This window comes from Sorghum bicolor, chromosome 7 (assembly GCF_000003195.3).
Source record: "Sorghum bicolor cultivar BTx623 chromosome 7, Sorghum_bicolor_NCBIv3, whole genome shotgun sequence".
NCBI lineage: Eukaryota > Viridiplantae > Streptophyta > Magnoliopsida > Poales > Poaceae > Sorghum > Sorghum bicolor.
Window position 1 is genome coordinate 2810363 of NC_012876.2, and position 22024 is coordinate 2832386.

Sequence of the window (22024 nt, forward strand, 5' to 3'; positions counted from 1 at the left end):
TCAGGTGGGGAACGCCTCCCCCCCGTTGACCGTCAAAAAAAAAGTTGTTAGTGATAAGGGAGCCCGGGCATCACGGATCTAAGTTGTTAGTGGCATGGGAGCCCAGGCAACATACTAGATTGGTCGGACCCATCAGATTGTGGCTCTATCTTTTTGTGTACTTGTGTTGAAGTTGACTACTTGTGAAGTTCTGGTTGCTTGAGAGTTGGAAGAGTGTGAGTGTTGGAACTTAGGATTAAATGGGTTATGTGAAAGGGTATTTATAAGTTTGGCGGCCAGTTGTTGGCCACATTTACCACCGTCTTAGTTGGTGTTGGGGGTAAAACTTCACTATTAGCAAACACATCTGTTTCTAAATTATTATTCTACCCACTTTAATTTTGATTAAATTTATTTAAAAAACAAATAAATACACATTGAAATATACATAACGGTGTATCTAATAGATCTAGTTTGAAGCTATAGATGTTTATGATTTTTCTATAAAAATAAAACTTGATTAAATCTTAAAATTTTGACTTAAGATAACATTAAAATAACTTGTAATTTAAAACAGACGGGATAGAATAGAACATAAGCATAATAATTCACCATAATTTAAACAATAGACTCTCTTCATCTCTGAAAGCTTCAATTCCTAGAGTTGTCTTATGTTAATTTTTTTTAAAACTTTGATTGAATTTCTAGAAAAAAATGTTGACATTTATGGTACCAATCTAGTACCATTAGATTTATCATAGAATACATTTTCATAAGATACTTATTTTATGTCATAAATATTGATGCTCTTTTATATACATTTGATCAAATGATCAAACTTTAAAAAATTTATCAAACTTAAAAAAGTTTAACTTTCTAGAAATTGAAGCTTTCATAGACAAGCACAATATATAATTTTGGTGTTGGTGACCCAATTTGGAAGAAGCTGACGTCAGCCGTGGTGCATGCTGTTATGCCAAACCGTTATTTCGGGTTCGAATCAGAAAACAAAACAACAGCAGAAAAAAAAATTTATATAAAAATAAAAAGGAATAACTCTCCCCAGTCTGTTGCCCTAGCTGACAATCGAGCGCTCTCGGTTCCCCCCTGCCCGAGCTGACCGCCGCCGAGACGCCGCCACGCCGCCACCCCCTCCACCTCCCGCCGCCACTACAACCTTCGCCTCCGCGCAATTGGCCGCACGCACTCCTTTCCCACCTCCCGCTACTGGGTGGCGTGGGCCGGTCGGCGGCGCGGACGCGTGGAGATCCGCCCTCTCGCACGCGGACTGCTGCTTCCTTCGCTAGGAGGTAAGGAACCCTAGCCCTACCCCTTGCTTTGCGTCGACGGATTCCTCGTCCGGCGGAATCTTCTCTTTCCGTCGCTCCCAAGCTATCACCTCCAATTTTGGTTCTCTATCTATTTCTTGCATCCAAAGTCGAGGTTTTTGCGCCTCCCCACCGTGTCCGAGATTTGCCCCCCTAGGGTTTACGCGCGTCCCCCCCTCGTTTGCTAACGGCAGGGTCGCATTACTGTTGGGGGGGTTTTGCTGCTGCTGATACGAGTAATTCCCTTTGCTCAGAGCGCGCGCTTGAGTCGCGTACCCTAGGCTGAGTTTCGTCGTTCTGTGCCGTCCCTGTTTTAAATCCACTGTGTGCTTATTAGGTGCTTTAATGTCAACGTATTATTAAATCTCGCACGTTTCCGGTGCTTATTATAGGCTGGGCGTCTGTATTAGGCCGTCACATCGCACTGCGAGAAGTATTTCTCGTTTTGGTTGTGTTCCCTTTTTTTCCTCCTTTGTCTTGAGCACTCAGTCCTGTAGACTAGACTGGTGATTCACACGCACATGATGTAATCTTGTCGGTGCCATTCATGGATATATGCCTGAATTTCGTCCCTGATTGGTCCCAGTCAGGCTTTCTGTTGTCAGTTTTTCAGTGTTAAGTTTGGCATAGATGATCCATTTGAAGTCTTCCGTGGTTCATAACAAGCTCTTCTCTGTGCCTTCCCTGCAGATGGAAAGTAAGTGCTGTCAGGGCTCATGATTTCTTTCGGGAGATCCGGAGCTGTGGTTCCTGACTGACTCATCATCTCAGGGACACTGCCAAGTACAATTCAGGTTGGTATTTATCCTACTCTTTCGTCTCTTTCTTCCTCTCTCAACAAGCAAACCGTGGGTTCTGTTCATTTCCTGGTTAGATTAGTAGCTTCTTGACTTGCTCCATGGGGCACCCTAAAACTTTTTGTAAGCCCTCACTCTGAAAATTAAACACTGCGCTTTCTGGATGACATGTAATTGACTAGTGAATCCAGTGCACTTTTATAGTTTGTTGTGACCAGTGTATTTGTTTGGTTCTGTAGTCTTGTTTTTGTGATTATCTTTGACTGAATGGCTCGTCTAGTATCTCACCTTAGGAAATGTGAAGAAAGCGTGATCTCTAAAGTTTGCCTGTGCGTTGACCTAACTGTTGTGGATAATGTAAATCTTGCACACATGCACAGAAAAAAAAACATTCCTTGTAAAATCTTACTGACTTAGCAATCCTATTTTATCTCGTTAGGAGGAAACACCATTAACTATGGTCAGTGGGTACATGGTTTTTTGGGCAATTTAACCTTATGGTTGTCATGTGCCTAAAAAGATCACTGAGAGATGGTTGTCGTAGCGAGTAAACGGAAGGAATTCATGGGAGCTGATAGAATTATCTTTCTCATATGCAGGAAGGATTTTGTAAATGCCACTTTTTGGAGTTTCTGGCCTTTTGGTTTAGTCCTCAAGACTCTAGCTAGCAATTATCTAAAGAAACAAATGAAATGTTAATTGCCACCAAGTTGGCAAAATCCCTGGAAAACAGCAGTTGAGGGAGAAACTCCATTGCAATGCTAACAATACCAGTGCCCAGGTCATGACAATCAGAGCCAGTAGCAACTGAACCTTAAGTAGCCACCAAGTTTGGCAAAACTTCTGCAACTCAATAACTGTGGGAGAAAATTTTGATGCAACTGTTGATGCCCAAGCCGAACGGCCCAAGAGTTCTTCAGTTGCTTCTTGAAATACTCTCTGGATAGGAAGGGCAAATTTGTAGATGTCGTGAGAGTGTAGAAAGCATGCACTGTTGTCCTCTTTTTACCTGTAAGTGTAAGATAAGATTGTATGGCCTATTTGAGTTGTAAAGAGATAAGTTCACAAAAGTATTGTTTTTTTCTTTGATGTGTCTTGATTGGAAATAATTGTAATGAGAAAAGCTGCGCAAAAGAAATTTCTTTGATGTGTCTTTATCGGCTATATACTCTGGTGAATGAAATTGAATTGTTTGTGATGATAATCTTTTGTTTCCGTATAAAAAGATATTCACATGTCAGTTCCTGTTCTGCCGAAAATGCTGTGATGCCCATTCAGCTGTCACCTATATTGATGACATTGAAGACGATGCAACTAGTAGTCCTAAATAAAGAAAAACAAAATATAATCAATTAAGCAACAGAACTAACAAATGAAAATGCATTGCTGAAACAAATGTCTGTGTACACGTCATTTGTGCTATTTTGCGCTTGGCAGTGTATGGCTGTTGTTGACTTTGAACAAATGTTCCTGTGGATTTTGCACATCCCTTTGTGTTTCCTCCAACCTGTGCTACCGCAGTTGCTCCATTGCATAGTAGATTGTCTCCTGATTGTGCTGGCCATGGTGCTGACTTAGATACTGCACTATCTTTTCGTTCCTGAATCCTGCATATTCTAGTCTTGCTTAGCAGTATTTAATCTTGCCCAGCAGTTTCTTAATTGGTAAAGTTCTTCTATTTCTGGTTGATGACTTTTAGGGCTAGTGTGATTGGATTTTTAGACACCAACTGGTTTATTTTGGCGTGAATAATTTTGGACCCCACTGCCAAATTTTTGAACAACAAACAGCTGGCATGTGGTAGTGAACATACCTGTGGAGTTGGGTAGCCACATCCTGCCAATGGGATGTTCATAGTCGATAATTTTTAAATTAGCTTATAGTGTTTTCTACTTACATACTCCATTGAACTTTTGATTTGAAGATCTTGAATCGAGGGACTTCAGAGGATAATTTTATTGTTATAGAAGTATGTTCTTTGATTAATTGTAACTATATACATATTAATACTTGTCTATTTCAGAGATTCAGAAGAACTTTTGCAAGGAGAAGGGAGGTCTTGTACTTGGAACTACTTGATAGCCATATTTTTAGAGGTTAGCATAAGGAGGTTGGGATGACTAGTGAAACTAGGAAACAGCGTTCCAAGTGGGACACAAAAGAAGGATCTCATGAAGTAGTTGAGATCAGTGAAGATGAGTCTCCTGATAAGACAGATGTTCACCGTAAAGGTGGCGATTTACACACAAAACCTGACACATCCATGCACCACGAAGGTGCTGGAAATGAGAAGGAACATGCTGATGGGTTCAATAAAGATATGAAGGAAATACAACCTAAGGCATCCTCTGAAAGATCACAGCCTCTTAGAATGGCTGATGAGCATGATAATAATGAGTGGAGCAAGGCAGCTGGTAACCAAGGCACGAACAGATATGCAGATGATAGAAGACGTGGTGATGGATGGGGTACAGCTCCTAGTCGTGGTTATTCTTCTACTAGGGCGCCTTCTGATCCAGATGCATGGAGGCAGTGCAGCCGAAGTCCATCTCCAAGAGGGGTTTGGAACAGACCACGCAGGTATGGTTGAACAACTGATTTTATTGACTGCACAAATATTGTCACTTTGGTTATGTGGTCCCTGCATATAGTGTGTAAACAACTTAGATGCAAATTTTTGTGTCAAATTCTGATCATGGTAGTGGAAGTATCCAACACGGACTTTACAAGTACTCTGTAAAGTAAATTAAAGTTGAGGTCCATAAGTTTCACCACCTGTATTAATACACAAGCAACATAATGTATTCCTGACACTACGAAGTAGGAGCAAGGAATTGAAAAATGTGGTTCTTGATAATTTATGTTCTACTTGTAAAGAATCTCTACCTCTCCTGTTCTAATCAACCTTGATCTAAAAGATGGTATATTAACTTGAGAGTCAGTCACAACTTATAGAAATTCTATTGTTTGAAATGTCATCGAAAGGCTTGGTATACTAGCAGTACCTTTTCTCTACAATGTGTGTTTCTTTGAACAGGAACAGGAGTCGTTCCAGAAGCAGAAGCAGAAACAGAAGTAGGAGCAGAAGCAGGAGTATAGGGCGAGGTAGAGGCAGGAGCAGAAGTCCATATTTTGCTGATCGTGGATCTGAGTGGAGGGTTGAGAGAGGCAGAACATCTGGAGGACCTGTTCGGCCCTGTAGGGATTTTGTGTCTGGTAGGTGCAGAAGAGGCTCAAATTGCAGGTTCCTTCATGAAGATGGTGGGCACAGGCCATTTGAAGATCATTATCCTGCTGACCCAAGGGAAAGGTTTCCTGCCGACCCAAGGGAAAGGTATGGGTATCAGAGCAAGGAGTTTATGGATACAAGAGAACCAAATGACTATCTGCGGAGTAGGCAATCTCGTGATCGTTATGATGATGGGCCTTGGGAAAGATCTGAACCTCGAAGGGATTATCGGTATCCTGCACCATGCATTAATTTTGCCAAAGGGAAATGCATCAGAGGTGCTAGTTGCCTATTTGCGCATGGTGATTCTGCTTCTCATGGTAGATGGAGAGATGAGGCTAGGGAAAGTGCCCATGATAGAGTTGGCCCTGATTCATCCTATGGGAATAGGACTGAGCACCGTAGGGTAAATAAAAACCCTTGTAAGTTTTTTGCTGAAGGTCGTTGTCGCCGTGGTGAAAATTGTCCATATCTCCATGAGGAAGCTCCCCAGAGTCAGATAGGAGTGAGTGCACCTGATGAGGATTTGAATCACAGTGATGGGCATGCAGCAAGAGGAAACTATTCAAACTGGGGTGAACAAAATAATGCTGTGCATGCAACCTCTCAGATTTTATCCAGGGATGACAGGGAAAATCCTATTTCTCAGAGTATTGGCAGAAATGATTCTCGCAATGATTATGAAAACCGGCATTCAAAAGATTCTGGAAAGAGCCAGTACCAAATTATTCCTCAGGAAGATTTTGGTTCACAAGGGCAAAAGAAACATGAAGCTGCTATTCCACCACAGCCACAATTGTTGACTCCTGTGCAGACTACTGTGCATAGCATGCATGATGAGAAGGTATCTGAAATGGACAGTCAGAATGCTCCTTCAAGCATTGCAGATTTGAGCGTGCAACCAGGGCTGCATAGTGCTAATATTATAGCAGAACAAAGCCTGGGTCAAATACTTCAGAGACATGATGCAATTCCTCATATTCCTGGGCAACCAACTCTTCCGGTCACCACACAATTGCAGAATGTTACATCCTCGTTCCCTTCAAATAGCCACGTGCAACAAAATAACTTTCCTGTACATCAAAACAGGCAAGAGCAGTTTGTAGTTCCACAGGCAGCTGCAAATAACTCAACTCCCAGCATGCAGGGCCAGCCAGTTGCTTCTCATATGGGGCACGGCCAACATGGTGGCTATGGTCTAGAGCCACAGGCATTGCCAAATCTCTCTGCACATAATGGGCATAATTTCAATGTTGCCAGTCAAGTTCCACCAAATATAACAGCTGTGCATGCTGGGCAGACTCAGGCGACAATTGACATACCAAGGTTGGGTCAAGACAATGGTCCTCAAAGCATACACAACATGGAGATCCAGCCAATGTCTCCACATGTGCAAAGTCAATCCTTGCAGGGGTTACCCGTTGTGCCAACTACCAGTTCAGCTGATATGACTGGAGTTCCTGTTTCTCACAATGCTGTGAAAAGCGAAGAAGTTAGCCGAGTTACTGCATCCTTGGCACAATACTTTGGAAATACCGCTTTTGGTGCTGGTACAGTTGGATTACAATCATCACAGTCTAATATGAATGCAAGCCTGGTGGCCACTTCATCTGCTGCTCCACCAGCTGTCCAACCCAATCAGTGGCACTGGGCGCAGCAACAAACAGGCATAGTCCAACCTGGTCTTCCCGTGCCACCTCAAATGCAGCAACAGCAGGCTCCCCAGAGCTTCCAGACGCCAATCGCTGTTGGTAGCAGTAATGGAAAGTCTATGCTCTTACCTAATGCAGCTGCACCAGTTGGTCCCACTGCGGCTGCTTCGGTGGCAAAGGAAACCGTGCCTCCAGAAAGCAAGAAAGGAGAGAAGAAAAATAGCGATGCAGAGGCACATGAAGACGGTGATAATAATAAGAAGAGCAAGGACTCTAAGCAACTGAAGATGTTCAAGGTTGCACTTGCAGACTTTGTGAAGGAAGCGCTGAAGCCAACGTGGAAAGATGGCCAGATGAGCAGGGAGGTTCATAAAACCATCGTGAAGAAGGTTGTCGACAAAGTTACAAGCACTGTGGAAAATACCCCTCCGACCAAAGAGAAGATTGACATCTACATGACCTACTCCAAGGAGAAACTAAATAAGCTTGTGCAGGTGAAGTCTGCCCCCTCCATCATCACTCATTTGCCCTTCTGATCTCTCTCCATCGTGCGCTCTAACTTCATTCTGGCTGTATTGCATTTGGTTCTAACTTCATTCGGCTGTGTTGTATTGCGCACAGGCATATGTTGGCAAGTATGCCAAGGCGTAACGCTGTTTCGCCAATAACATTCTGATGTGCATTTTGTGCCCGAGGTCTGGAAGGATTTGAAGCACCGCCTGCATCCGTGCCCAGAGGTTTAGGATTTGTGAAGTAGGAGCGGGGTGGGCGCTCCTGGGCGAAAGCCGTCAGTCTTCTGCTGCAGTTTCAGAGTTTAGCGTGTTGTTTGGTAGACAGGTTGTGGGCAATGATGCCGTTCCAACATCTGACTGTAACTTTTGTAGAATTGTTTTATTCGGGGATTGAACATTGTCTAGCGAAATCATGCATTGTGTGGACCAATTTTTTTTTTATGAATATAGGACTATAGGAGGCATGGTACATGTATGCTGTGATGTGTTTGTGCTCATCGATTCGTCATGTCCCAGGGCTGTGGCCTTCTGCTGATTGTGTCTGGTAATATCAGTTTGGTCTTGTGAACACTAGCAGCACGTTCGTGTGTAACGCAGAGGATACAATGGGTATGACAGTTTTCGGTCCAACTATTACACCTAGTACCATACGCTGAAGTTCAACTAGAATCTTTTGCAAGGGAAAAAAAACGAGGTAAAAAGAAGGGAATAATTAATCTTAATCTTACTGACACTGAATCTTTTTTACCATTGTAATGACACTGAATTGGTCTAGGGCGCTGTTACTCGAGCCAGGGAAAAAAAAACTCTACAAAACGTGGAGCAGGTACGGGTGAACCACCTAGGAAGAGTTGGGCCCAATTCTATTTTTTCGTCGTCTCCTTCCCCAAGGCCTTGTTTAGTTCCGAAAGATTTCGGATTTCGGTACTGTAGCACTTTCGTTTGTTTGTGATAAATATTATCCAATTATAGACTAACTAGGATCAAAAGATTCGTCTCGCAATTTCCAGCTAAACTGTATAATTAGTTTTTGTTTTCGTCTATATTTAATATTTCATGCATGTGCCGCAAGATTCGATGTGACGGAAAATCTTGAAAACTTTTTGCTTTTTTGGAGTGAACTAAACAAGGCCCAAGTCCCACTCCTAGGGCATCCCAATCCCCCCACACGGCCACACCCCACCCAAAAAAATATAAATAAAAAAAGATAAAAATAAAAAAATCCCACTCCCACCGGCGCGCCTCCACGTCCACCATCGCCGCCGCTTCTCCGATACTCCCGCTGCGCTCCTTCCTCCCAGCTCTACCGCCGCTCTCTACCCATTCCAATCGCCCCATCCCACTCCCACCGCCGAGCCTCCACGTCCACCATCGTCGCCGCCGCTTCTCGGATACTCCCGCCGCGCTCCTTCCTCCCAGTGCTACCGCCGCCCTCTACCCCTCTCCCATCGACCCCCGAACCTCCTCTACCAGCGCTAGGGTTTGATTCGCTACCATGAATTCGAAGAAGCGACATCTCGATCTGCTGCGGAAGCGCTACCGCTTGCCAATCAGCCTACTGAGACGCACGAGACCCCTCCGGGCTCGCCCTTGCGAGAGACCGGCTTCGAGGTGTCCGCAGATGCACGAGGAAAGCTCAAGGTCACAGGATTGGTCACCTGCGTTGAAGACGCACGACATCTGACCAACCTGTGCGCTGTCAGAGGTATTGACAAGCTGATGATACGGTACGCTGACTACGTCTCTTTGTCGTGCGTTGACGCACTGAAGCACCACATCACCGCTGCTCGCGAGGGAGAAGCTGGTTCTGCTGCCTTGAAGGTTGTGATCTTAAACCCCGGCGTCGCCAAAGAGAAGGCCAGGTTGCTAGCCAAGCTGGATACCTTGTCCACGAAGCTCTTTGATGTTCTGAGTCTAGCAGGCAAAGACAGCACACCCCAACAGCAGAAACGGTTAGAGGATCTACGCTTTCAGATTGATATGGCTCTTGAAAAGGCAACTGTGCAGGCAGCCTCTGCAGAGATCATCAAGAAGGGTCACTTGGATTGGCTCCTTCTCCTCGAGCTTAGTTTTGACGCACCTCCTGCAGCGCGCCAAGAAGGTATGTGGCTACTGAAGCATCTTTATCCAGCAGAACACGAATACATTCACTTGGGTGGAAAGGTTGTCGCAGTGGCACTTGAGATGGTCCGTAAGCGAATTCAAGATAGAGTTGTTGATCGCGAGGACATACCTTCAGGTGCCAATATACGTGATGCTAGACAGAGTCTTCTAGGTGCTGTAGGAAGGCATCACCTCGAGTCCAACTTGGCCTTGTTACTTGGAAAAGCTTGCCGAGTGATGGCTCAATACCTCAAAGAGGAGGTCTCAAAATTAGAGATGTCTGAGGTAATCAACTTGCAGCTTCACGCTATACAGAACCTGATGAGCAAGAGGTCTCTTATCGGGTGTCGGTTTGTCGACTTAGATGATGACATCGATGCTGACACTGAGAGTGAAGAGAGTGCTGATAGTGGCCATGAGGGTAGTATTCAAGGCGAGCATGACCCTGAGTATGAGAATGACAACATCATATCTGCTGAAGATCTGGATGAAAATGATGATGACATGATTGTTCATGATGAGGATGGAGATTTATATGATGAAGAGGATGGGGTGTCTGTTAATCAGCACAGTTCAGGTGGTTCAGAGAGTAGTGTGGACAGCCCTATACAAGCAGAGCCTGCACCTAAAGATGAAACTCCTATCAGCGCATCTAGCTTTGTGAGCACCCTCTCTGAAATTGGGGATGCTGACTTTGCACTACTACTCAAACTTGAACACAGTGATGAAGATAAATATGAGGATGGTAACCTTGAAAAGAGTGGTAAGATTTTAAGTCATGCTTGTCAATCGAGGTGCCTGAATTATCTTCTTCTACTACTATAGTTGAATTCTGTATTGAAATGTGTATCCAATTTTGTTTTTAACTGAAATGTTTCTTATTTTGTTTGTAGGTAAACTTTCTGGTGCCCCATTACCTGCGCTTACTAATGCTCAGTATGCCTCCACTGCTGCTCTTTCTCCATCGTCCACTGCAGCCCTCTCACCTGCCCCTGCTGCTCCAGGTGCTTTTGCTGCTGCGTCAGCCTCAAGAAGGTGAATATTCCATCTTTGTTTGTCTGATGACTGCTTGGTTTTGTTTATGGTTGGTGTGAACTGCGCAGTTTCTCCTTAATGAAACAATTCCATTAATATATTTATTATGTGCTGTGCTGCTGGATGACACAGACTGCCCTAGCTATTTACAGCTTGTTGTCAACAGATTAGGGATTAGCCAAATTGGCAACTTTCCTTTGAAACATAGACTAGAAGGGGCCAGAAATGTTAAATTGCTTCTCTATCTTTACGAGCTTGTCTGGTTTGAAGATTAATTTTGCCCAAAGTGAAGTTGTAGTGATCAATGATGACAACTGGGATTATATATATGCTGACCTATTTAACTGCCAAATTGGCAACTTCCCTTTGAAGTACCTTTGGGGGGGGGGGGGGGGGGTGTCTGTCAGCCCTAGTAGATCATCGATTGGCTACCCTTTAAATAAAATGCCAAAAGGCTGGATATTTGATTAATACTAGCCTATCTAATACCCCTATTTATCGCATGTCCATGTACCTCCTCCATAAAACTGTCATCAAAGATATCTCTGTATCACTAGCACATGCCAGAGAAATGGAGTTTCAGTTAAGGTTTATAAGATGGCTACCCTGGGACCTTTGCTATACTTGGCAGTATATTCGACAACAAGCTATTGATTTTGAGTTTGTGGAGAATGTGGATATTGTATTATGGAAATTTAACAAAAGAAAATGTTCACTGTTAAATCTGTTTACATTGCTCTTTCTTCCAATGATTGCGGTATTAATCATAAATTGATTTGGAAAAGCAAAGTCCCAGTAAAAAATCAGAACTTTTTTTTGTGGTTGATGGAAAATAATGTTGTGCTTACTAATGACAATCTGATTAAAAGACAGTGGTCTGGAGATCCTGAGTGTTGTTTCTGTGAAATAAACTATTGACCACCTTTTCTTCACTTGTATCATCTCTAAAATTGTTTAGGCTTTGGTTGTCAGAGTTACTGGTGCATCTGATATTCCAACTAATATGACCCAGTATTGGTCTTGGATAAAAAAAAATGGTTATCAAAGGAGGAGAATGTCTTTACCTTTGGAATTGCTGTGATATGTTGGGCTATATGGAAGTTGAAATAATGCTTATTTTGAAAATAAACTGATAAAAACCCCATGCTGATTATATGATATGTGTGTGGTCTAATGAATTACTGGACAGGTCTTTACCGAAAGGAGACTCAGGCAGAGAGCATCAACATAATGCTTCAGGTGACTCCAAGAAGAACAAACAGGTTGATCTTGTGGATTTGGATTCACCGGGTGGTGAGGGCTCCTCTGGTGCGGCCTGAAGATGGGAGGCTGTCTAGTTCCGTTGCGGCTTTATTGGGTTCCTTTATCCTTTTGGTCTTAGTTACCTATAAGGTGGTCTGACGAGGGTTGTAATTCCTTAATACCTGTGGCTCAAACTATTAGGTGTTGGTTGGTGACCCAAAGGTGATCTGATGTGGGTTGTTTTACCTATGGCTCAAACTATTAGGTGTTGGTTGTAATTCCTTAATACTGCTCTGAATTTTCATTGTGCCATCTGCCAGAAGGATGTCACGTGCTGCTCGCTGTTTCTTCTCTCGTTGTAAGACTTGTATTTCCATTATGTCATAATGGAAATGAGGAGATCCTTGATTTTTTTTTTAAAAAAAGATTAGAGATTGGCAATTTGATGTTGAGTTGTTCTGCGCCATGTTGGATTTGATTTAGTACGAGGCGGTGTTCACTTACATTCTTAGTATGCTTTTTTATGTATTCTGCAAATTCAATTTTTCCCATCATGTACAACATAGGTGCACAGCTGAGAGCAGCATTCTGGTTTAGCAGACCAGTTCAGGAGTCATCCATTCGGGCGCTAGAAGTGCGCCTTCAGTTAAGCGAAATTTCCGTTGCTACTGCATCAAAAGTGGGATCAATTACAAGAACCAGGGCGCCTCAAGATGAGCGATGTTACTCCATTCGTCCCAAAATAACTGTCGTTTTGGTTGACTAAATTTATAGAAAATACGTGCAACATTTGTATCTCCAAATAAATTTGTTAAAAAACTAGATTCAAATATCTTTCTGATAATTATGTATCTCCAAATAATTATGTATGATAAGTATTGATGTTTCTTAATATATATTTAATCAAAGTTATTTCTCAGGAAACGAGAACGACAATTATTTTAGGATAGAGGGAGTATATTAAACCAATGGGTTGACATTTTCTAGTCTCCAAGTCCAACCTGAAGCCATGCTTTGGCTTAATTGAGATAAAATGAAGGACCAACACACCTACAGACAAAAAAATAAAATAAAATAACGACAACAGACAACCAAGCTGAGGTCCTGTTTGGATGCTTCCAAATTCTTTACACCCATAAATCCATTACGCTTGCAATTTGGTGTGCACAGCGACACCATGGGAATACAAATACCTTTTACACCTCCGGAAAGATTCCAAAACAAAAACCCAATTGCAGTTTAACCATATGAAATGATAGGCAGTACATACTATAAGTCTAAACAGTTGCCTGGAGAGTCCTGATGCGGAAGCAGGGACAGCAGGATGGCATGGATACATGACCGAATCTTATTTTACACAAATTGGACAAAAGAAAAACACAGTGACAGCTTCCCGCCCAGGAGAACACACATAACCTCGCAATGCATGTCACCAACAGGAGAAAAAAGTGGACAAATTTTCTTTCACATACCATCTGCTGCAGAGTTTCATATTCTCAACTACTCATGATAACCACCAACCAAAACCTGGAACACCAAAGGTTCTCAGACAATGTAAAAAATACTGGTCCAGAACCATCTACATCTTAATTTTACCGTCTTAAAGCTAGCACAGACACAGCTTATGCTCATCTGGGATTCAGATCAGACTGAGCATGGACGCACTTGTTCGTCCTCACGACAACATCCGTCGGATCGCACGACAGTGATCGCCCTACCAAACCGTTCCGAGGCAGAACGAGCCCACCGCCAGATCTCATACTCAAGTATGCACATGTTGAGCACGCGCGCGCATGCCAGCATCACCTTGGGTTGCAGGGTCACATGCTCTAGCGCAGGGCTCTTGGCCAGGATGCCGCACAACAGCTCCACCTGAGGCCGGTAGCACCGGAACCCACTCATGTAGACCGTCTTCAGGCGGTCCAGGCGGCGCATGCAAGAGGCTGCTTCTTCCCCCGTTGCCTCCCCTTCCCAGCTGAAGCGGCAAATCTCATACAGCATCTGCACAGATCACACAGCCAGTCAACACAGCATTAATTATTCTAGCACAGGCTTACCCTTTTCAGAGAGTAATTTTGAAGTATACGCATCTAATAACGATGACCTGGCTAGATCAAACAAAGAGTAATAAGGCTGCAGGAGTACTCACATGTAGTTGCAGTGTCTCCAGTTGGGGTGCAAAACTCAAATAGTGAGCCAGTTGGAGAAGTCCACTGTGTTCATTGGGACCACGAGTGAAGATCTTTATTTCACAAGTCAGATGCCTCAAATTTGCAAACATGTATGTTGGTCTCGTTGTCACCATATGCCCCTGAAACATGACCAAAGCAAATAAGAGTGTGAGGTAAGTAAATATAATGACACAGGGGTATAACTTGTCAAAAAAAAATGACACATGGGTATCAAGTACCTGGGAGACCCAGACTGGATGATAAGCCTCCATATCAGCATGCATGTTTAGCACCTTGACCTCTGAAATACTGGGAATCGCAGTAAACGCATGGCCCAGTGTTTTATTGTCTTGTTTAAATGTTATTGTTGCCTTCTCTAACTTGGAGCAACCATGAAGCTGTATAGGAATCACACCACCCTTGTACTCAAAATGAGCAAGACCGGTGACATGAAAATCAACCATCTGGATGTCCATGTGGGAGATTAGCAAATGCCTAAGTTTATCCAGCCGGTGTGGTATATTCAGATCAGTGACACCCGAGCACGCAATGAGCTCCAAGTCCTCAAGACTACAGCAATTTGATAGCAAGCCTGGAAGATCTCCAGTTATATGGACCAAGTCCAAAAGAAGCCTTCTAAGTTTTGTAAAGCCACGCATATCCAAGTGCGGCTTTATAGAAATATCAGTGAGAAACAAGGCCTGGATAAAAGGGCCATCTTGAGCACCTAAATTCTCAAGAGGGAAGAGATACTGTTCTTTGATTGGTCCTCCAATATACCTTTTTGACCATAGGTTAATATCTATAATCTTCGCCTTTGCTGCAGCGGCAAAGCGAATCCACATATCAAGATGATCGGAGGAATTCTTTGGAAGGCTGCACCTGATGCTGAACTTATTGAGCCCTATCCCGCTGTGCTGCTGAACAACAGAATTGACTGTCTCAATGAACTTTGCTCTTTCTATTTTGACACAATCCTCATAATTGGGCCGCTTTTTGGTGCCATCAAAGCAGAGATTAGGGTGGCGTGTCCAGATCATTCTCCACTTTCTCGACACAATGCTTGTCCTTGCAGCCTCTTTCAGTGAAAGCAGTGACAAGATAAGAGGTTGAATTCCCTGTGACAATAACAAGGGTTAAGGTTTGATAAAAACAACCTCACAGGCAAAGTAATCACAAAGTACTCCGTTGTCTGCATGCAAATGATCGAAGTCACACGTTGGACTTCAATCTTTTTCTTTTCTTTTGCAACAAAAAGCTGAGAATATGCAAATCAGATACCAAAACAAATTATATATTGCAAAAGAACTAAAACACAAAAGGAAGACATTTACTTCCACTAAACAAACAAAAGGGCACGGACAATCCTAACTTTAACCAAATCCCGAGCACCATGATGAATGGAGTCAAGGAAAAACAGCAATAGACTATGCTAGAGAATTTGACCATTTGAAAACACTGGGACCAAAGAGGCTCAAAACTGGACATTACATGCACAGGGGAACTGTATGCCACATGGGTAGGATGCGCTACATATGCCCCAAGGGATGTCGAAAGGATTAGGAGAAAACTCAAAAGTTAAGGGTAATAAAATGGAAAGCGAGAGCTAAAAGTTGGTTGAAAGAGTAATGAGTGTCAAATGCAGCATGTTCTGCGAAGCGGGACAATATTAGGAAACTGGAAGATCGAATTCTTGGTTGAAGGTACAGAGGGAGCAATTCAGGAGAGTGAAGAGAAGTTACAGAACATAATTCATATTTCATCTGTGTCTTGTTAGATATGGGGTGTACAATAGATATCTTGCATATGCCAATTATGGTCTGAACTCTGAAATTCAGGTTTGCACGCAAAAGTTTAGTATTGAACAATGTGGTGCGTACTAAACATCATTACTTATTAGTGATTTGGCCAGAGGAAGACTTTGCTGAGATGTGCCTGATTACCTAATAGTACAGACAGGGTAATGTGTCTCGCCCAGGCATCCTCAAACATTGGAGAATCAAAGATATATATGAAGTTTACTAAGGGACCCACAGGATCACCAAGGTAAAAGATTTGCTAAGGGATCCACAAGATCCTCAAACTATACTGATCACTTATGGTTTTTTTGCTTCCTGTACGGTTGTACCATCCCTCTCAAACCTTGTACCCATCAGATAGCCACAAGGCTTTGCAGGAAATGGACTAAAATTCTTTAAATATTTGATGGCTTCATTAGGTTGTGGATGCCATCAAATTAAACCCAGGTGAAATTAGAAAAGATGATCAGATGTGGCTCAGTTATTTGGCATATTTAGAAGACCTCGGTGCTCTGGTATTGTTTGTGATGATATGGACTATAGCCTGCCTACGAGTATCGGTGTTGATTTACAGAAATGTGTCCATGCTGGTAAGTATAAAGAAATTATAGAGAAATGGGCAGTGAGGTTTGTGAGTTTTAGCCTGTGGCGCTGATGTGTGTATGTCCAATCTCCCCCTCCACAGAGAAAGAGAGAATAGGTAATATGGATAAATAAATCGAAGATAACAACATCCAAAGAGTAAAGATGCTTGCTTGAGCAGTGGTGCAGGTACACAGATTAATCATTTTCACTACTCCTATAAGGCCTTGTAGCACTTTCGTTTATATTTGACAAATATTATCCAATCATGAGCTAATTAGGCTCAAAAGATCCGTCCCGTAAATTACATACGAACTATGTAATTAGTTATTTCTTTTACCTATATTTAGGCCTTGTTTGGATGTTGTCGTATTCACTTCAATCCATGTGTGTTGGTGTGGATTGAAGTGGAATCCACCTCAACACATGTGGATTGATGTGAATCCGACTACATCCAAACAAGGCCTTAATGTTCTATGCATGTACCGCAAGATTCGATGTGACGGGGAATGCCCAGTGCAGTGCAGGCTGCATCAGCATGTTGTGAGTTTGTGATTCCCCAACCAACCAACCAACAAAGAGGACACGAGAAAAGAAAGGATTTTAACCTCGGGGAGGTCTTCCATGTGGAAGGAAGATAGCCCTGGCGCGTCGGCGTCGCTGAGGCCGCGGTGGTGCTCCAACTTCCTCCGCTTGGCCGCTGTCTCGCCCTCCATACGAGATGCTGCTGCCTGCTGCTATAGGTAGGCAACAAAACAAGACCGATCACGGGTCCTCCATACGCTGCTGATGCAGGAAGATAAATATAACCAACGCCGGCGCCGGCCCCGACCCCGACCTCGACACTGACACTGATTCCGACCCAGACTGGGTACTATGATTATTGTTAGGAATCCTATCCCTTTAGAACAGGGATATGATAAACAGATGAGAGATCTATCTATGAGATTAATAGTACTTATTACTTGCTGAGGGAGAGGGGAAGGAAGATGAGGAGCTGCTTCTTCTTCTCTCCAGTCTCCGGCTAAAACAACATTCGGGAGACGTTCAGTTCGATTTACACATTGGCACCCAAACCAAACAGAACAAGATGATGATCCAGTGCAAACGCACACGAGGACGAGGCATGCGAAGCCTTAGGCCTTGGGGAGCTCCAGCTGCACAGCAGAGGGTGAGGAGGTCGTCGCGGCACGGCGCAGCGTGGCGCTCATGAGCAGTGGTGGACGCCGCGGCGGGGGAGAAGTTCGCGGCAGCATGCGGCCTGGCAAGGGCAATAGAGTCGGACGCGACTAGAGAGGGATGGAGAGAGCGTATGCCGGCGGCGAGAGCCGGGAGGAGCGATGGTCGAGATAGTGGAACACGATCTATTTTTCACGGGAAAGGGGAAGAATGGGGAAGAAGAGAGGGGCAATTTTGTAATAAAAAGAGTAAATTTCATGAAATTTAAAATTAAATAAGTAAACTTCAATTCAGATTCTAAATTTATTTATTTTTATTTCTGGTAGCTCGTTTTAAACTCCAGCAATAATCTAATCGGATTTTCAATTACTCTTGAGGCATGCTGACGTAGATTGACATGTTAAGTGCTCTCTAGGGATTAGGAATCAAATCTTTGTGGGTATTGGCAGATATGTACTGGGCTTTATGGTTGCGTAGAAAGGATATTACGGTCAACAGGAAAATAATAGAATCATTCTTGTAGATAATTTCTTTGGGGGAAATGTATTGAATTTGACACTGGTCACCATTATGTAAAGAGGAAGAGAGATTGCGTGAAAAAAAAAAAGAAATCATTTGCCGGAAAGTATGGTGCTTGAATCTTTGCAAAGTTTAGCTGGCGTCAACAAAATTGTTTTTAACCGTTTGGTGAAGTTTGGTCTAAAAATCCAGGATTTATTTTAAACGGTTATATTCATTCATTTATGGATATTGGAACAGGAATGCTTTATTCTTATAATTTTTTAAAATAAAAACATGCATAGACATACAACCCTCGCCACATCCTAGTTAGAACCTGTTTGGAAGCCCCTTTTTAATCAAAATAGGCCCAAAATTTTTCAAGGCCAGCTTCAAAAGTCTGTTGGGAATTGGGATGGGGTGTAATAGGTCTTGTTTACTTCCACCCAAAAATTTAAAATTTTTCAAGATTTTTCGTCACATCAAATCTTTAAACGCATGCATGGAGTATTACAAATAAAAACTAATTGCACAATTTGGTCGAAATTTATGAGACGAATCTTTTGAGCCTAATTAGTTCATAGTTGGACAATAATTACCATAAATAAACGAAAATGTTACAATATCACGAAATTTTTTCCTTTCACGAACTAAACACGGCCTAATCGAAATAAAACGACAACAGTAGCAGGCTGTTACACCCAGAAAAATAAAATCACCGCTTCAGCTCACACTAGAAAAACGTCACCTATGCATTGATGTTCCAAGTCAGCTGCAGGCATGCCATTCATAACCAGAAACAGCCATGAACGGTGCATTTGGCTAGCGGAGACGTTCTGGTTTCTAGGCTGGAACTCGCTACAGAATCGGTGCCAAACAAGGTAAAACGTTTCTAGTTTTCCTGCCTCTGAGCGTGAAACGACTGGAGGAGGGTGGATTCAGTGTTTTTCCTTCCATTTCTCTTGCCTCACTTATGTGCTAGTAATTGTGTGTTTCGGCTATAATGTGCCTTTAGTGAAACAAATTAGAATGGTTATATTAAAGTTGTTCTTCCCCTACAAAAAAATGAATTTTTTTGAAACATATTTTTATTTATATGATTTTTAAGAATTAATATTTTTTTATAAATCAGAATACCAGTGTCTACTAACAAAATTTATGGTTTCATAAAATGATTATGAGCCATTATCTGAAATGTTTCTTGAAAGAATTTTAGTTCGAAACATTTGTAAGGTAATTTGAATCCCTACACCCTCAATTTATGGATGGAGTAAGTTGCCAGAGAACATCTATATCTTTTATAAAGATAAACCCCACTAATTTAATTCTCTCGCACCTCCTTAAGCCACGTCATCCTCCACTTCTCTTGCTACCACATGCAAGTGACCACTGTTATCTACACATGATTATGCATACATACTGCTAGTATTATTACTTCATCTCTTCCTCATCGAAAACTGACTACTAATAATCAGGGCCGTACCTAAGAATTGAGGCCCTGGTGCAAAATGAAACTTAAAAAGGGCCCTACATGTAAAATGTGGCAATAGCAAAAAAAAATATGTTTGTATAGCCATTTCTCCTTTTATTCAAAATATAAGCTGCACATTATTTGAGACTTGAACTTTGTTATCTTTGGTCAATAATCAATCTAATTGTATGAAAAGTTATACAACAAAAGTGGTTGCATCGGATTTATATTTAGGAGTGCATTCTAGTGTCAAAACTTTTGACATATATTTACTATGAGAAAAATTAGTCATTATTGTGACCTTAAAGACCATAGCAAGTTAAACTAGGAGTTTATATTTCAGGATAGAGGCATAACTATATCATATATGCTCTTCTAATTTGTGTTTAGGGAATTAAGTACGTATATGCACTTAAGTAAAATTTGGGGCCCTAATTTATTGCGGGCCTTGTGACATCGCTCCACTTGCACTGCCTTATGTATGGGCCTGCTAATAAACAAGCTATATATAAATGACTCAATAGACTATAGTGATTACAATATTTATATCTCTCCTTCACACCGGCAGCAACGCGTGAGGAATCATGCTGGTTCTCTCTACATCGGAATCGGGACTGTGGAAGTAATATTGACATCTTAATTAGATCTTGTTTGGATGTACATATATCTACCTCAATTCACATGTGTTGAAGTGGATTGGAATAGAATTTGAATTATTTTTCAATCCAACACATGTAGATTGAGATAGATAGATGTGTATCCAAATAAAAGCCTTAGTGATGAAACAACATCGTATCACATATTCCTAGCTAGTTGTCTATTTCCCATAATAAGGCTTTGGAATTAAATTGCACGTGAATGCGGAGTAGGTACTAAGTTGGCAGGTTGATGAAAGAAGGAATATGCATGTATGGAAGCAACAACAAAAACTAGAGTCGTTTGTGCAACAACTCTTTAGATGCTTAACTTCACTATTTTTTCTCAAACATATATAGTGTGTGGAGCTAAAAACTGTTAGGATAGAGTGGAGCAGTCCAAATAATGAAACTTGGCTTGGGCTTGGGCTTCTTTAATTTCACCTGCTGACTAGCTTAGCTTTTACACAGCCGATTGTGACTGTGACTGTGATTATGATTGTGATATACTCCGTCTATTTATGGCCGGCGAAGAGAGAAAGAGAGAGAGAGAGAGAGAGAGAGAGAGAGAGAGAGAGAGAGAGAGAGAGAGAGAGAGAGAGAGAGAGAGAGAGAGAGAGAGAGAGCTAACAGCGTAGGCACAACGGTGTTGCGAGCGCGTACATGTTGCATTGCATCTAGGCGCCAAAAGGGCCGGACCGGGGTCGATCGGTAGCTCAGGTCATCGAGACATTGACTGATCTCATCAGCATCGATCACCAACCCAATTATATATATAGACGCCATTGGGAGACCGTAACTACACAAATCAAGGGCGGGGTGCCGTGGAAGAACCGCTGCGCATCAGCTGCGTACTTATGCACACCAACGTACGTGAGTTACGTGACGCATGCTTACCCCTTCGCTATGCAGCACATGCATAAAGTATTATATATATAGATAAAAAATGATTAATTGTATAATTTATCTGTAATTTATGAGATAAATATTTTAAGCCTAGTTAATCTATGATAGACAATAATTGTTAAATAAAAATAAAAGTGCTACACAGTGTCAAAATCCAAAAACTCCATCATATGTCCTCACTTTTCAACACATCCAATCTTCTAATATAGGCATTGTTTAGTTATACCCAAAATTCAAAAACTTTTTAAAATTACCATCACATCGAATCTTATGGCACATGCATAGAACATTAAATATAGTTAAAAAAAAAGAAAGTAATTACACAGTTAGCGTGTAATTTGTGAGACAAATCTTTTTAGCCTAGTTAGTCTATGGTTAGATAGTTTTTATCAATTATAAATAAAAAAAAATACAATAGCTAAATCTAAAAAAAATTAATCTAAACAAGGCCATAATACTAATGAGATGATAGATTATTGCCGGCCGGCCTTTCAGTTTCACATCAAACATCCGAATTAGACAAGCTTTCTAGTCCTAGCTAATAGAGTAATAGGTGTGTATGCTCGATAGGCCTTTCTAGTCGGAATTAGACAAGCTTTCTAGGTCGTAGCTAGTACTTCCTCTGTCCCAACAAACCGTCCAAAAAAAATGCTAATGTTTGAAATTCAACTAAAACTAAATTTGTATAAAAGATACTAATATTTATCATATATATATATATATATTTATATATTTACACACACACAAGTATAGTTAGACGATTCACCATGATATTTATTCACATGTTGATAAGATTTTTTAAAAAATAGTTAAATTTTATTAAGATAATTTAACTTTGGCTATACCGTTCTTTCTAATATAATACTCAAATTATAAGTTGCTTTGAATTTTTTTTGATATATTCAT

General features: G+C 41.8%; 3 protein-coding genes across 11 annotated transcripts; 2 read left to right on the forward strand and 1 right to left on the reverse strand.

Moving 5' to 3' along the window:
* Positions 1038-8067, forward strand: LOC110436951 (zinc finger CCCH domain-containing protein 55-like). Of its 2 annotated transcripts, none has more exons than XM_021464768.1 (5): positions 1038-1289; positions 1998-2101; positions 4128-4684; positions 5142-7479; positions 7607-8067. In XM_021464768.1, the coding sequence occupies exons 3-5, from the start codon at positions 4221-4223 to the stop codon at positions 7634-7636; spliced, it is 2832 nt and encodes a 943-aa protein (XP_021320443.1). In that variant the 5' UTR covers positions 1038-1289; positions 1998-2101; positions 4128-4220; the 3' UTR covers positions 7637-8067. The 2 variants fall into 2 exon arrangements, with proteins under 2 accessions (XP_021320443.1, XP_021320444.1); XM_021464769.1 differs by lacking the exon at positions 1038-1289 and adding an exon at positions 1330-1543.
* LOC8076532 lies at positions 8712-12343 on the forward strand. 3 transcript variants are annotated; one of them, XM_021464959.1, is made up of 4 exons: positions 8712-9224; positions 9319-10363; positions 10494-10635; positions 11825-12343. In XM_021464959.1, exons 2-4 carry the CDS (start codon positions 9478-9480, stop codon positions 11952-11954), a joined length of 1158 nt encoding a protein of 385 aa, XP_021320634.1. In that variant the 5' UTR covers positions 8712-9224; positions 9319-9477; the 3' UTR covers positions 11955-12343. The 3 variants fall into 3 exon arrangements, 2 of the variants coding, with proteins under 2 accessions (XP_021320634.1, XP_021320633.1); XR_002454987.1 differs by having other exon boundaries at positions 8712-10394; XM_021464958.1 differs by having other exon boundaries at positions 8712-10363.
* Positions 13089-17822, reverse strand: LOC8067796 (putative FBD-associated F-box protein At1g61330). 6 transcript variants are annotated; one of them, XM_021464955.1, is made up of 6 exons: positions 17543-17822; positions 17395-17453; positions 17038-17163; positions 14288-15166; positions 14027-14188; positions 13340-13878 (listed from the first exon to the last, which is right to left on the reverse strand). In XM_021464955.1, the coding sequence occupies exons 3-6, from the start codon at positions 17143-17145 to the stop codon at positions 13522-13524; spliced, it is 1506 nt and encodes a 501-aa protein (XP_021320630.1). In that variant the 5' UTR covers positions 17146-17163; positions 17395-17453; positions 17543-17822; the 3' UTR covers positions 13340-13521. The 6 variants fall into 6 exon arrangements, with proteins under 6 accessions (XP_021320628.1, XP_021320630.1, XP_021320631.1 ...); XM_021464956.1 differs by having other exon boundaries at positions 17038-17166; XM_021464954.1 differs by having other exon boundaries at positions 17038-17296.